This window comes from Anolis carolinensis, unplaced genomic scaffold (genome assembly GCF_035594765.1).
Source record: "Anolis carolinensis isolate JA03-04 unplaced genomic scaffold, rAnoCar3.1.pri scaffold_11, whole genome shotgun sequence".
Lineage (NCBI taxonomy): Eukaryota > Metazoa > Chordata > Lepidosauria > Squamata > Dactyloidae > Anolis > Anolis carolinensis.
Genome location: NW_026943822.1, coordinates 17,288,292 through 17,303,891, shown reverse-complemented (window position 1 = coordinate 17,303,891; position 15,600 = coordinate 17,288,292). Strand labels below are relative to the sequence as shown.

At 41.9% G+C, this 15,600-nt stretch overlaps 1 protein-coding gene across 4 annotated transcripts in view; it reads right to left on the bottom strand.

The window, feature by feature from the left end:
* Window positions 1-15,600, bottom strand: part of dmxl2 (Dmx like 2) — a 68,384-nt gene that overhangs the window by 46,079 nt on the left and 6,705 nt on the right. For all 4 annotated transcript variants that reach the window (XM_008118492.3, XM_008118494.3, XM_008118493.3 and 1 more), the window contains exons 2-6: window positions 3,310-3,432; window positions 1,819-1,890; window positions 1,169-1,247; window positions 617-773; window positions 38-104 (exon numbers count right to left, since the gene is read on the bottom strand). In XM_008118492.3, the coding sequence (XP_008116699.2) occupies window positions 38-104; window positions 617-773; window positions 1,169-1,247; window positions 1,819-1,890; window positions 3,310-3,432 (498 nt within the window). The remainder of the gene's footprint in view (window positions 1-37; window positions 105-616; window positions 774-1,168; window positions 1,248-1,818; window positions 1,891-3,309; window positions 3,433-15,600) is intronic.

The window sequence follows — 15,600 nt, the reverse complement described above, 5'->3', positions numbered from 1 at the left end:
CCACAAAATAATAATTTACACTTGCGCTTATCCCTACCTTCCCAGCTGTTGCAAAATATTCACCATCTGGAGACCATTCCATCAAATGGACAGACACAGCCGTCCTAAAAAAGAGAGAAGGCAATGAAATTATCAATTTAAGGAGAAATTACTATTCTAAGTAACCATTAGTGAATAGTATATGATTTTATGAAATCATAGAAGCCTACAGGTCATTTCCAATTTTCAGTTGTCTGAATTGGCTATTTGTTATAGTCAACAGTACTTCTTTAAAACAGGAACAGGAAACAAAATATTCCCAAAAATCTTTGGACTGCATCTCCCATCAGTCCCAGCAAAATGACGGCAAATGGTAAATAATAATGGAAGCTGTAGTCCAAAACATCTGCAGAGATTGTCTTAGCGATTCACTCCCTGTAAGAAGTTCCCTTCGTACATTGGAACACAACAAAAAAGTATAAGGCAGTATATCCAAATGTGTCTTACTATTCTACAATGTGTTTTCCAGTAATATAACTGGAAGGCAATGGTGAGTTACAGGATTTTACATTGAATTCTACAGATTAAATGAATTCAAGTTCTTTAAAATTACTACTAAAGGAAATGGACAGCATACTTGCACTGCCAGACACATTTCCAGTCACTTAGAACAGGATGGACTTTATCCTCTTTGGCCACTGCATCAGGGTCATCTTCCTCCTCCTCTTCCAGGATATCACTAGATGGAGGGGCCCACAACTGCAAATAATCTGTTGCAGTCAATAACCGGTTACCTGGAAGCAAAGAAAAATGAAGTGAAAAAGAGAAGGGTGGAGAATTCATTAATATTTTGATGTTATTCACAATTAAATGCCCATCTGATACAGTTTCAAGTGACAGTATTGGGAAATAGGTATTTATTTACATAAATATATGCAAAAGAAAATTAGTAACATAATTATATTCCAAGGTCACTTTTGATACATGGTTATTTCTGTAATGATCCTGAAAACGATGTATCCTATGATACATTCATTGTAGAGTGCTGGGCAAATTTGCAACAAAGTATTTTCTAGTTGCACCTTGCAACTTTTGATTTGTGAGCATCAAAAGTTGTCCCCTGATGGAGATACTATTGTTGTAGCCTCCATAATTTTCAATATTGAGAACTGACTCCACATCAAATTACCTTGAGGATCCCATGCTAAGTTGAAGGTCATGGAACTAAGGAAAAACTGTCCTGTTTTCAGCCACTGACACTTCAGTTGCTGCAATGGAAATATTAAGAATTAATTTTTAGGAGACCATAACAACAGAGACAAAAATAACTTATTTTTACACACAGCTATACACTTGCCCTTCAGGTTTCAGTATTTGCTACAACTTTATTTGAAAAGATTAACTACATTGCTGTCACATATAATTCTGTAGTGAAAACAATTCATGCCAGCAACAGAACCAAATTAGGCACATATAATATAATCACAGCTCTAGTATGAATGCAACCCCAAAGTGAGCATGTGTCCCTTCTGTTCTGCATGCACAGCTAATATTCTCTATATCATTCAAAATGTGAAGTAATTAGCTTATATTCCAATACTTCATTAGGAATGCATCTGAGATGACATTCAGTTGAGGGGAAGTGATAAGAAGAAAATGGCAGAAGAAATGAAGCATCTTTCCTTACATTAGCCACTTCTCCTCTGCAAATCATCTCCTAGCGCAATTGAGTAAATCAGTAGGTTGTGGAATATGTTGCTTTAATATAGAACTTTCAAAAGGAATAACACCAGCAATATCGTTTTAAGATCCAAGGGAATGGGGGAGAGTAGTACTTACACAATTTCTCTTGTGAGAATTTATCCCAAGAGGTTCAAAAATACACACAGCATTTCCATACGAGGCTGCAATCTAGAGCAAAGCAAGTGGACAAAAAGTGAAGGGTCTCAAAAAGTAATAGTAAAAATGCTCTCTATTTCTATTTATGCCTCTCCAACAGAGTAAAAGTACAATTCTACAAATATCACTTGATGGTGGCACCAGAGGCTAGATTTCAAGGGAAACACTATACCGAGCCACACTCTTTGGCCATTAAGAGAAGATGCTGCAAAACAGGGGAAAAGCTATTTCTGACAGACATAATTTCCAGGTCAGTTAACTGTAGCATTCAATAAAAGGTCAAATTGTGCAAACTCTTGTAAAAAAAAAAACTATACACACACCACAAATCCAAAATAGTTAACAGTGAATCTAACCCAGAATTTCACCATTGATCCAAATCATGAACAAAATACCCAGGAAGAACAGCTATTCTAGTCTATGTGCAGTTAAAATATACATATCTGCAGATATCTGCTTCCCATCAATAAGATTCAGAATTACATAATTATTTTTATTATATGTAACAGCAAGCCTTGTGGGTCTCTATGATCTTTCTCTCCTACTTTTCACAACGGTTATATTTTTAATATACAGGAAAGTTCTGCACAAGCAGGTCTTCTGCTTGGGCTAATACTTTGTATCTGCTTATTTTGCTACTTCTATTTTGTTTATTCCACAAAGAGGCTTTAATAATGAAATGAGGAAATAAACAAAAAGGATTCCTTAGTCCACAAGTTATTTTTGTTTGTTTGGAAAAGGGAGGATAGAACTTCAAGACTGCATTTGTAACCGCACTTGTTTTCTGACCACAGATGATCAGGAGAATAATTGACAACTTCTCTGTTGTATATCAGTATCACATTGAAAAGCTGGTTAAGCACTTCTAGGCAAAGCATTTTCTTTTCTATCGTAATGTATACATTTCAATAATGACTCATTTTGCTAAGGAAAATAGAATTCTTTAAAGTCAAGAATCCTGGTGGTTAGTAGATGCCCTCCAGCTCCAGGAATAGACAGGAAACATTATCTTAGATAAGCTGCCCTTCCTCTCACATGAAAAGAATATCTCTTTTAGGGTAATGCTTGCCCTAGAAGCAAGTTTTCTAGGTGTGTTTTCTAGAAGGTGTGTAGGCTTTGTTTTAACTAGGCAGTTCTTTCACTGCACATAGTTATAGTAGGGCAAATGCTTGCAGAACATCAACAAAAGAGGCCATAGTAATTCACACAAAATAATATGCCTTGCAAGAGCTCATAGCGATGCTACTTTATTAGCTCTAGTATCAGAGAAAGAATTTCTTTCAATATCAGTTGCTGGGGGACATGAGTGAGGAGGTGTTGCTGAGCCCAAGTTCTGCTCATTTTAAGTTTCAATGTCTCATTGAAAAATTACTGTTGATTTCCAGTGTCATTTTCTCATCTCCTATTTCTCAAATGCTTTAAACCCCTTACCCTTCCTTGTTGGGAGCACTCCACACAGTTTACTTGGATGTTTCCATGCTTAGCACCAGGAATAATTTGCACACATTCAAAGTCGTTTGCCAGAATAACAATATCACATCCGGAGCCATATGCCTAAAAGAAACAACAACAGTCTGAGGAAATGTACTAAACAAATATATTTTCTTTTTTTAATACTCTGTATTTCTCCCAGTAGGGGACTCGAGGCAGCTTACTATGCTCTAATAATAAAAAGTTAAAACACAATTAAACAAGTTATTTAATAAAATGCCATTATGTTTATGAACTGCAAAATAATTTAAACTACAGCAATACCATATATATGGCTAAAATTATTCCTCCAGAGGCAGTAGCAATGCCAAGAATATCACTGCAATTGTAAAAGATTATTAAAAAAAATAAATTGTGGAATAACACAAAGCTAGCTTTGGAAAGGAGTCCTGAGAAAAGGCTGACTTGTAGATCTGCGGCTCTGAATGTCACCCTCACCTTTGCAATTCAGGGATGCTCTCTGCCCATTATAAGCCACTTCTCTGTACAAGAAATTGGCTCTTTCCCCTCTGTATATTAGTAAACCTCTTGCTTAAGCAAACTATAAACCTAAACACACATGGTTAGAATAGTGTAATGTTGTTATAGTAAACAGAGCTGACATTTTTCTGTTGAAGACATCTCTTTTCATCCTGCTAAGATAATACAAAGAGTACTAAAGCAGCTTCAGCCAAAAAGTGTGCCAAACATTGCAACATTGACTATTTGTAGTACAGTAGAGTCTCACTTATCCAACATAAATGGGCCAGCAGAATGTTGGATAAGCGAATATGTTGGATAATAAGGAGGCATTAAGGAAAAGCATATTAAACATCAAATTAGGCTATGATTTTACACATTAAGCACCAAAACATCAGGTTATACAACAAATTTGGCAAAAAAAAAGTAGTTCAATACTCAGCAATGCTATGTAGTAATTACTGTATTTACCAATTTAGCACCAAAATATCGCGATGTATTGAAAACATTGACTACAAAAATGCGTTGGATAATCCAGAATGTTGGATAAGCGAGTGTTGGATATGTGAGACTTTACTGTAACTCCCACAATCAGCTCTGAGAACAAATGGAAGAGAAATCTCTCACAGAGTTTTCAGCCTTCTCATGAAACCATATCCATAGTTTTGGGGCATACTCCAGCCCAATATCATTTTGGCTCCGGTTCATTGCCCTCTCTTGTCTTCCTATTTGTTCTTCAGAATGGTTCTCATGTACTGCTCTTTCTCTCTCCTTCTCACTAACTCTATTTAGTGCTTTCTACCTTTCTTTTTCTCCTCATTTGCACCTCTAGCAATGCATGGCTCTTGTACTAATGCGTCTGAGCAGCTGAGCCCAAAGCTGCCAGGAAAGAAGGGAATGAGAGACCAAAATAAGCAAAAAAATGCAAATCAGATTCTTCTCTCAAAAGATGTGAGAGAAGAAAAGGTGCTTTTTAAAAAATCACAGACAACATGTCACTGAGGTAACACTTTGCATTTTGATTACTCGATCTGGAAATTCATGTTCAAGAGCAACCCAGGGACAAATCAGATTCTATGCAATGATATCTGGGTCCACTGAGAATATGAAATAATGATATCAGAAGCTGGATCACCTGAGGCTGGAAGAGGCTATCAATGTGAAGGAACAAAGTCAGATCAACAGTTTGCACTAGATAGGGTCTCCTCTGCAGTGACACCCTAGTTATGTAATACTTCCCATTGCCCAAGGCCCAACTGCATCCAATGCTGGTTATCCTTTGGTACCAAGTCAAAACCTGGCTTTTAAATAAAAATTTCAGACCTGACTGAATGTATCTAGGTTGTCTATAGGCTATAGTTGGTGCTACCTTAAATTGTATTAATTCACTTTGAATTGCCTGTTTTTTAAACTGATAACACGTTAAACATATTTTAGTCTTTCAACTCTATGATTCTAGTCTATAAAATTATTGATATTATTTGTTGCTTTAAGTTTATCTAACTGTAAACTGCCCTGAGATGTCTGAATGTAGGATGGATATTAATACAAGCTGAGTATCCCTTATCTAAAAAGCTGAGATCAAAAGTATTTTGAAATTTAATGTTTTAATTTTTTGGGGGGAATATCTAAGTTTGTGTATGCATACATAATGAGATATCTTGGAGGTGGGTTTCAAATCTAAATACAAATTTACTTATGTCTCAGCTATATCTTTTATAGAGAGCCTGGTGTTAACTTAATGCACAGCATTTTATTTAATTTTTATGAATGAAGCAAAGTTCATGTACATGAGAAAAAGGAAGGGAGTCACTATCTCGGCCACCATGTGGACAATTTGGGATTTTGGAGTATTTCGGATTTCAGAAATCTAGATAACCTGTATTTGAATAAATTGGGAAATACTTTCTTTTCATCTCATTTCACTCACACATACAGAGCTACCCTGACTGTGATGGTTGCTGTTCTGGTGCTGCTAATAATAGAATCAGAACAGATTTCCCTTTGCTCCACAGCTCAGTTGTGTGTGTGTGTGTGTGTGTGTGTGTGTATGTGCTTTCAGGTTGCCTGTCAATTTATGGAAACTCCATGAATTTCATATGGTTTTTAGGCAAGGAATCCTGAGAGGTGACTTTTCCAGTTCCTTCCTCTGAAATACATCTTATAGCATCTGGTATTTACTGTCAGTCTTTTATTCAGGTACTAACTAGGGTTGAGCTTGCTTAGCTTCCAAGATCAGACAAGGCCTGGTGCTTTTAAGATATTTATGGAAGCATGAAAAAGTGGGTTGGGGGTACTACATGTGACATATATGTATATGTAGTGTTTGCTGTTAAGCAAAAAAAAAAATGGGCTAGAAAATTTAATAACAAATGTTGTCCTTTAAGTCAGTGTTGCAGAACTCACTGTTCTTTAACTCCAAATTTAATGACACAGAGATAAATGCATCATATATAAGCTAATAAACATTTTGGAAGAAAATATATTGTCCCTATTGTACTTGAATATGATCAAGATATTTTTCTCCCATGTTCAGAACATGAAAATTTTCTATTGACATTATTGGATTCCATTACTGGACTCTTCCCCGAGTCATTATCTTTAATATTGTACTTATCTGCAGTAGCTCTATTTCAAGATTAATTTCATTATAGAGAAGCTTGGCTTGAAGAAGAGACCATCAAAACATGTCCTTTGCTACTGCAAGTAAGTTCCTAATCAATAAGGTTAGACAAAAACAAGTACAATATTATCCCCGCTTCTCTTCAGGCAGTTCAAAAACCTAGAAAGATGAACAAAAACCATTTCAGTTGAAAAGTGAGAGAGTAGAAAGAAGTGCTCAGTGATGATGTGACAAAATTGTTTTTCTCTTTAAACATGCAGGAAACCCGTACGTTTAATATACTATGATAATTTGGTACCTACTGCTAAAACAAGGGCAGGGGATAATTTAGAAGGATTTCTATTTGTTTATTTCTTAAAGATGTTAATCCATATCTCCTAAAAAGATGAACAACTATTAATCACCCTTGAAATTAGCTTCTTGCCTTGGCAAGCTGTAACTTTTTCCATGTACGTGACAAATGGATCCTTCACTAAAGACTTAAGAGCTGTAACAGCAGCACACACTAGATCTAATGGTTCAGAGCCAGACAACAGCTTGTGAAATCTACTGCATTTATGCATAAGCATATTCTACTTTTATATACAGTGGGGCCTTGTTATCACCCTGAGTTTGGTTTCAGGACTCTTGTGGACACTAACATTCATAGATGCTCATGTCTTACTATATAATAATGATGACATACCGTGTTTCCCAGAAAATAAGACAGTGTCTTATATTAATTTTTTCTCCCAAAGATGTGCTTATTTTCAGGGGATGTCTTATTTTTCTATGAAGAAGAATTCACATTTATTGTTGAACAAAAAATGAACATTTATTTTATATTGTACAGTAGTTGTCATCACAAACCAACATAACCAGACAAACTGTGAATCCTATCAATAATTTCTTGTTACTACCATTATTTCCATGTACAACTGGTATGTACATTTACCAATCCTGCATGCTCTGGTGTTCTGTTTGGCGGGTGCTGGGCATGCTTCCAAACAAAAACTTTGCTAGGTCTTACTGTCAGGGGAGGCCTTATATTTAGCAATTCAGCAAAACTTCTACTAGGTCTTATTTTTCAGGGATGTCTTATTTTCGGGGAAACAGGGTAGTAAATTGGTGTTCCTTATATAAAATGGCAGAAGGATAGCTTTTTTTCAAACTTATCTGAAATATTTTCAAGCTATGGGTGCTTGAATCTGTGAATACAGAACCTGTAGATTCCATATCCACAGATTCAACAGCAGTCATGTAGTGTATTTGAACTGCCAAAAGGAAGGAGAAAGCACATTGATGAGGTTTTCAAACATGCACCATAAGATAAGATGATCTAGGAGACCAGGTTACATGCCTGACTCATTATGATGACCAAAAAATAGTTCTAGGCAACCAGGCTCAGTAGAGTGTTTTAAAAATAATATTAAGTCCATAGTGCATGCTGAAAGTACGCAGAGGCCAAAATAGATAATGCTGCAATAAATTCTAAGCATTCAACAACCCTGTTTGCTTTTTGAATCATGCTTTAGTGTTATGCACTTAAACACAAAGAAGACTAAATACGTTTTGGACTAGTTTAAGGAGGTAAGAACACTTCAGAGTCCCAAAAACACAGAGGAAAGCCAAGCTGTCTCTTGCAGCAGTTATGATAGCAGTGTGCGAACTCTGCAGATTATAAAGCTTGACAGAAGCAAGAAGCAGAAAGCAAGCGTAAGAACCACCCACACAAAGAGTCTGCTTGGTTTTTAATCACACTGCTACCTGCAAGAGAAAACTAGATGGAGTTTGCAAGCTACCAGAGGAGTGAGAATGACTTGCAGGATCAGCAAATGTGAGATAAATCTCAGTTTACCAAAGCCTGTATTAAGACACAACTGTTCAGCTCTATTTAAACTTAATGATGAAGATCTAGACGCATTAAATAGCCAGCCTCAAATCAAAAGTAAGAGAATCTTTCAATAAATAAAAAGTATCTTTCATCTTAAATAGCATATGATTATGTAATATTCCATTTGCCATGGGCAATTTGGAATGCTCTTCTGGAAAGCCCCAAGGGTCAAATCAATCTATGTTTCAGAAGCTAGTTTTAAATGATTACCTGTGCATCTTGAAAAGTGTGTACAAATGGACAGCTGTCTCCTTGCAATTCATATCTACAGATCCATTCTTTTTTGGCTTTAAGAACAGCTAGCTCCTTAAAGCAGAAACTTTCAAAACCTTAAACTGAAAGCTTTATTCTAAATTCATTCTTGGGATACTGTGATGACTCATGGGCCTTGTGGTCCTGCTCATGACATTGTGGTGCCTGATGAAGAAGAAAACTTGGGTTTTTTACCTTCCCAGTCAGAACTGGAATCTTCTCAGCCAGATCTTTCCCAGGCAGATCTGGGAACCTTGCACCTGCAAGAAAGTTGTGTCCCAGAAGTATGTCAAACAAACCCTGAGCCTACATCTCCCGTGTTCTCTCGCCATGAGTTTTGTAAACAACAGAGGGGTTTGGAAGCAGCTTCGCGCAGGAGTGCGAGGATAGCAGCTAAGAATGTACCCAATTAAGTCTGCTTTTCGTGAGAATCTTTAAGGAGTCAGACATCTGGTCTCAGAGTTTAGCTTTCGTTTCTGGTTCCCAGAGAACTGCTTCGGCGGGAAAGTTAGACTCTTTATAGGTGTTTTACCCGCGTAGTAACTTCGCGGAGTCAATTCGTCAGCCTCCGGAGCGAGTTGTGTCTGGACAGCGCGCTCCGATTCAAGCCTCGTTCCTGCTCAAGCCTTGCCTTGTTTCCAGCCTTCGCTCCTGTTTCCCAGCCTTTGTTTACCTACGGATCTTGCCTTGTTTCCCAGGACTAACCCTTGCCTTGTTTCACGGATTTTACCAAGTTATTCCACGGACCTTGTTCTTGTTCCTCGTTACCTTGTTCCACGTTTCAAGCCTTGTTTCAAGTATCAAGTTATTTCCTAGCCTTGCTCAAGTTCATGGACTAAAGGACCTTGTCATCTCCCCTCACTTTGCCTGGCAAAGTGAGTGTTTCGGTTATTGGATTACAACTTTGGACCTTAATATTTCATATTGGACATTGTTTCTTTGGACTAATTTTGACCTTTCCTGAAAGGTCTGCTTCTGGACTAACTTTTACATTTGCTTTTACTAACTTTATATATTTCTTTAATAAAGATATTAGATAGAATCTGGCCTCTGCGTATGGTTATTGGTGCTCTGTAGCCTGGGTCGCGACAGTTTGACTCCGCCACCCTAAGCACCAATTAACCTCGGCCAGAATGTCTACCGGAACCGTACCTGGGCCGAGCGGCCAGCCGATTACCTACACCATCGACAAGGATGAGGTGGACCGAATCCGTGATAAGCTCAATGCACAGGATGGGGAAATAAAGGGTTTGAAGGAACGCGGAATCCGTCTTCCGGCCATGGCGTTGCCAACCAAGTTTACTGGAGAAGCTTCTAAGGTTCATGTTTTCCGTCGCCAATGCCAAGCTTATCTAGAGGCCCGTGATGCCGAGTTTCCCCAGGAAGACATCAAGGTGGCGTGGATTTACAGTCTCCTAGACGGGCCAGCGGCTAACTGGGCGACGGCTCTGTTCGACCAAGCCTCCCCACATCTAAGGTCAGCGCAACATTTCTTGGACCACCTTAAGGCGACCTGGGGAATCGAGGACAATTTGGAGGCCGCCGGGCACAAACTCCGCCGCCTCTTCCAAGGAGACAGACCCATGTCTCAGTACATAGCCGAGTTCCGAGTGCTGGCCCACAACACCGGCTGGAACGATGTTGCCCTCAGAGGACAATTTCGGGAGGGTCTCAACATTGAAATGCTGGAGGAAATCTCCAAGGTGGATCCTCCCCAAACGCTGGAAGCACTCATCGATCAATGTTTACGGGCTGAAGTCATGATTGCCAACAGAAAACAGTGGGTCCGAGGCCAGAGCGGTAGAGCTGGGGCAAAACCCTCCGCTCCCGCCAGCGTTCAGCCGCGTCCAGTGTGGAGACCCCCACCACCATCCCCATACCCCAGAGGGAGCGAGGAGGTGCCGATGCAGTTGGGCAATGTGCGTCCCAGATTAGATGCCGCCGAGAAGGCCCGCCGCCAACGCCTAAATCTCTGCTGGTATTGCGGGAATGGGGGCCACTTCGCCAGAGAGTGCCCAGCCAAAGGGAAGCCCGCCGCCCGTCTTGCGGCGGCGTCCTCCACGGAGACGAAGGCGTCTGAGGCGGCTGGCACACAGCCGGCGGGGGAAGCCAACGACCGGGCGTAGAGAGGCTCGCCAACCCGGTCAAGAAACCCGTTCAAGAGCCGCCAACCGGGGTCCTGTTCCTTCTAGTGGTCACCTTATGGTCAGCAAAAAGGGGACCCGTCATGATCCACGCCATGATAGACTCAGGAGCTACCAACAATTTCATTGATAGAGAGTATGCCGACTCTCTGGGATTACAATATCATGACTTCAAGAATGCCCGTGTGGTGCAAGCCATTGATGGTCGCCCTCTCAAGACGGGCCCCGTAAGCCAGTGGTCGGAACCCACCAGGATGTGGATAAGGGAACATATGGAAGAGATTTCCTTCTTTGTTACTGAGGTTCCCCATTTCCCTGTGATTTTGGGGATTCCATGGCTGACACTTCACGACCCAAGCATCTCCTGGTCCAACAGAGAACTGCAGTTTGCTTCAAAGTACTGCCAAAATCATTGCCTCGTAGCCAAGGTCTGCCATGCCACAGACACCGAGCCCATTATCACCTTGCCAAAGAAGTACTCCGAGTATTGGGATGTATTCAATGAAAAAGAAGCCGAAAGGTTACCCCCACATAGACCTTATGACTGTGCCATTGACTTGGTGGAGGGGGCCCCGATCCCGCGAGGGCATCTCTACTCCCTGACTGAACCAGAGCAAGAAGCTCTCAGGGAATTCATAGAGACAAACCTTCGCAAGGGATTCATCAGACCCTCTCAATCCCCAGCCGCCTCCCCAGTGATGTTTGTGAAGAAGAAGTCAGGGGAATTACGCTTGGTGGTGGACTACAGAGCATTGAATAATATCACCAAGCGGAACAGCTACCCCCTGCCCTTAATCTCGGATCTACTAGACCGACTTCGAGGAGCCAAGGTTTACACCAAGCTGGATCTTCGGGGAGCTTACAACTTAGTTCGCATCAGAGAAGGGGACGAGTGGAAGACCGCCTTCCAGACTAAATTCGGATTATTCGAGTCCCGAGTTATGAATTATGGATTATGCGGAGCTCCCGCAACGTTCCAGCATTTTGTCAATGACATTTTCCAGGACTATCTAGATAGGTTCTTGATAATCTACCTGGACGATTTTTTGGTGTTTTCTAGATCACAATCAGAACATGAGAACCACGTCAAAATGGTGTTACAACGATTGCGGGATCATGGACTTTATGCCAAGCTGGAAAAATGCGCTTTTGATCTACAAGAGGTAGATTTCCTTGGATACCGTATCTCGCCTCTAGGGCTCTCCATGGATCCAGCCAAGGTTTCCGCAGTATTGGAATGGCGGGCGCCAACTAACAAGAAAGAGGTGCAGCGATTCTTGGGGTTCGCGAACTACTACCGCAAGTTCATTCCAGATTTTGCCCGCTGGTCTGACCCAATCACTAGCTGCATCCGTGGAAAACGGCCCTTCCGCTGGACTGATCAAGCAGAGAAAGGGTTCCAGCAACTAAAGAAATTATTCACATCCCAGCCAATCCTTCAGCATCCAGATCCTGAAACCCTTTTTGTGGTGCAAGCGGACGCCTCTGATGTGGCAATTGGGGCTGTGCTCCTACAACCGGTGGGAGATCACCTTCATCCTTGTGCTTATTATTCTCGTCAACTAACCGCACCAGAGAGGAACTATACCATTTGGGAAAAAGAACTATTAGCCATAAAGGCAGCTTTTGAAACTTGGAGACATTGGCTAGAAGGGGCCAAATTTCCCATTGAAGTCCACACTGATCATCGGAATCTAGAACATCTAAGAACTGCCCGCAAGCTAAATCAAAGGCAGCAACGTTGGGCTTTATTCTTTGAACGTTTCAACTTCCAGATTCATTATGTGACCCCAGCCCAAACCAAGCAAGCAGACGCCCTGTCACGTAAACCAGAATACGCTGCAGGACGCAAGGAGACCTTTGAATCCCAACTACTACAACCCGAGAACTTTGCCACGCTCACAGTGGGGAACACCAAATCCACTCCCATTGATTCAACTCCCCCTAATCCAGGGCCCATCTGTGCTCAAGAAATCAGGGCTAGTCAGCAAGCAGATGCCTGGGCGCAGGACCAACTTCATCAAGGTCTGCACTTTCCCTTTTCGCTTAAAGATGGACTGCTTTGCTATAGAAATCATGTTTATATCCCACCCGGACCGGGCAGGGAAAAAGTACTTCGTCTGTGTCATGACTGCAAACCAGCAGGGCATTTCGGACTATTTAAAACCATGCATTTGATCCTAAGAGATTTCTGGTGGCCCAAGATCCGCAAGGATGTGGAAAAATATGTTAACACCTGCCCAGTATGCCAGCGCTCCAAGATAAGAAGGGAGAAGCCCTCAGGGCTTCTACACCCCCTTCCTAACCCATCTCGCCCATGGGAAATAATTTCTGCGGATTTTATCACTGACTTACCACCTTCCTGTGGATTCACCACGATCCTAGTGGTGGTGGACCTTTTCACCAAGTTAGCCCATTTCATTCCCTGTGAAGGTCTTCCCACGGCCCAAGAGACTGCAGATTTATTCCTCCAACATGTTTTCAGATTACATGGATTGCCCAAGAGTTTGGTCACAGACCGTGGATCCCAATTCACCTCTCGTTTCTGGAAGGCACTACAAAAACTATTGGGCATAGACTCTCGTTTATCTTCAGCTCATCATCCCCAAACGGATGGGCAAACGGAGCGCACCAATGCCACTTTGGAACAGTACCTTCGCTGTTATGTAAACTACCAACAGGACAATTGGGCTTCTCTGTTACCACTGTCGGAATTTGCCTACAACAATGGAGTCCAGGCTTCTACAAAAGAAACGCCGTTCTTTGCAAACTACGGCTTCCATCCACGTTTCTTTCCCCCTGTCATTGAAACTTCAGAAGTTCCCGCAGCAGAAGATTGGCTGCAGGAACTCACAGCGGTGCAACAACTTTTGCTCCAGCAACTGGAACAAGCCAAGGAGGACTATAAACGTCACGCGGACAAACATCGCCAGCCGGGCCCCGAAATCAAGGTAGGAGATCGGGTTTTTCTGTCCACTCGCTTTTTGCCCTCCCACCGCCCTTGCCGGAAGTTAGATGCCCGTTTCATTGGCCCCTATCCAGTGGTGGCGCAATTAAACCCCGTGACTTTCAAACTCCAACTTCCACGTTCAATGCGCATTCACCCAGTGTTTCACCGCTCCCTGCTCCTTCTGGCGGATGGTGTGCGGCCAGATGTAGACCGGCCGGCCCCCGTCCCTATTTTGGTGGATGGGGAGGACGAGTTCGAGGTTCAGGACATTTTAGATTCTCGCTTTCACCGCCGCCGCCTGCAATATCTCATTGACTGGGTGGGTTTTGGCCCTGAGGAACGCTCTTGGGAAGACGCCTCCACAGTCCATGCTCCTGATCTAACCCGCCGCTTTCATCAAACCTATCCCGCCAAGCCACGACCTCGCGCCTCGGGGAGAGAGTCCCAGTTTGGGAGGGGCCTTGAGGAGGGGGATAGCGTGATGACTCATGGGCCTTGTGGTCCTGCTCATGACATTGTGGTGCCTGATGAAGAAGAAAACTTGGGTTTTTTACCTTCCCAGTCAGAACTGGAATCTTCTCAGCCAGATCTTTCCCAGGCAGATCTGGGAACCTTGCACCTGCAAGAAAGTTGTGTCCCAGAAGTATGTCAAACAAACCCTGAGCCTACATCTCCCGTGTTCTCTCGCCATGAGTTTTGTAAACAACAGAGGGGTTTGGAAGCAGCTTCGCGCAGGAGTGCGAGGATAGCAGCTAAGAATGTACCCAATTAAGTCTGCTTTTCGTGAAAATCTTTAAGGAGTCAGACATCTGGTCTCAGAGTTTAGCTTTCGTTTCTGGTTCCCAGAGAACTGCTTCGGCGGGAAAGTTAGACTCTTTATAGGTGTTTTACCCGCGTAGTAACTTCGCGGAGTCAATTCGTCAGCCTCCGGAGCGAGTTGTGTCTGGACAGCGCGCTCCGATTCAAGCCTCGTTCCTGCTCAAGCCTTGCCTTGTTTCCAGCCTTCGCTCCTGTTTCCCAGCCTTTGTTTACCTACGGATCTTGCCTTGTTTCCCAGGACTAACCCTTGCCTTGTTTCACGGATTTTACCAAGTTATTCCACGGACCTTGTTCTTGTTCCTCGTTACCTTGTTCCACGTTTCAAGCCTTGTTTCAAGTATCAAGTTATTTCCTAGCCTTGCTCAAGTTCATGGACTAAAGGACCTTGTCATCTCCCCTCACTTTGCCTGGCAAAGTGAGTGTTTCGGTTATTGGATTACAACTTTGGACCTTAATATTTCATATTGGACATTGTTTCTTTGGACTAATTTTGACCTTTCCTGAAAGGTCTGCTTCTGGACTAACTTTTACATTTGCTTTTACTAACTTTATATATTTCTTTAATAAAGATATTAGATAGAATCTGGCCTCTGCGTATGGTTATTGGTGCTCTGTAGCCTGGGTCGTGACAGATACTTATTTCAGTGTGGTCCAACCTTTAGTTACCCGAGGGCCAATCAAACTTTAGTATAGGAATGTGAGGGTCAGAGACATTCCAGGAAGAAAACATTTCTTAAAAACTTAAAGCAGCAAGAAGGGTAAACGATTTTTTCCAAATGTTAAATTAAAATATTGTTTCCAGTAAGAAGGGCAAGAGCCAACAAAAGAAATCGGTGGGCCACATGCGGCCCACAAGCCACAGGTTGGACCACACTGACTTATTTTAAAAGGTAGGCATTTCATGTCAGAAATACATAGACCTGGTTCACACATAATGCTAAACTAGGCTTCTGTACAAATCATGTTGTTTTGACATTCTTGCAGGATCAGGTAAGCTGTGCGCCAGGTGGCAGAATGCTAAATAACTTGGTATAATGGAATTTGAAAGTCCATCAGAAATTTCCAATAAAATTAAACAGTGTCGGCAGTCCCTAGACACTTTAGGTTTTGA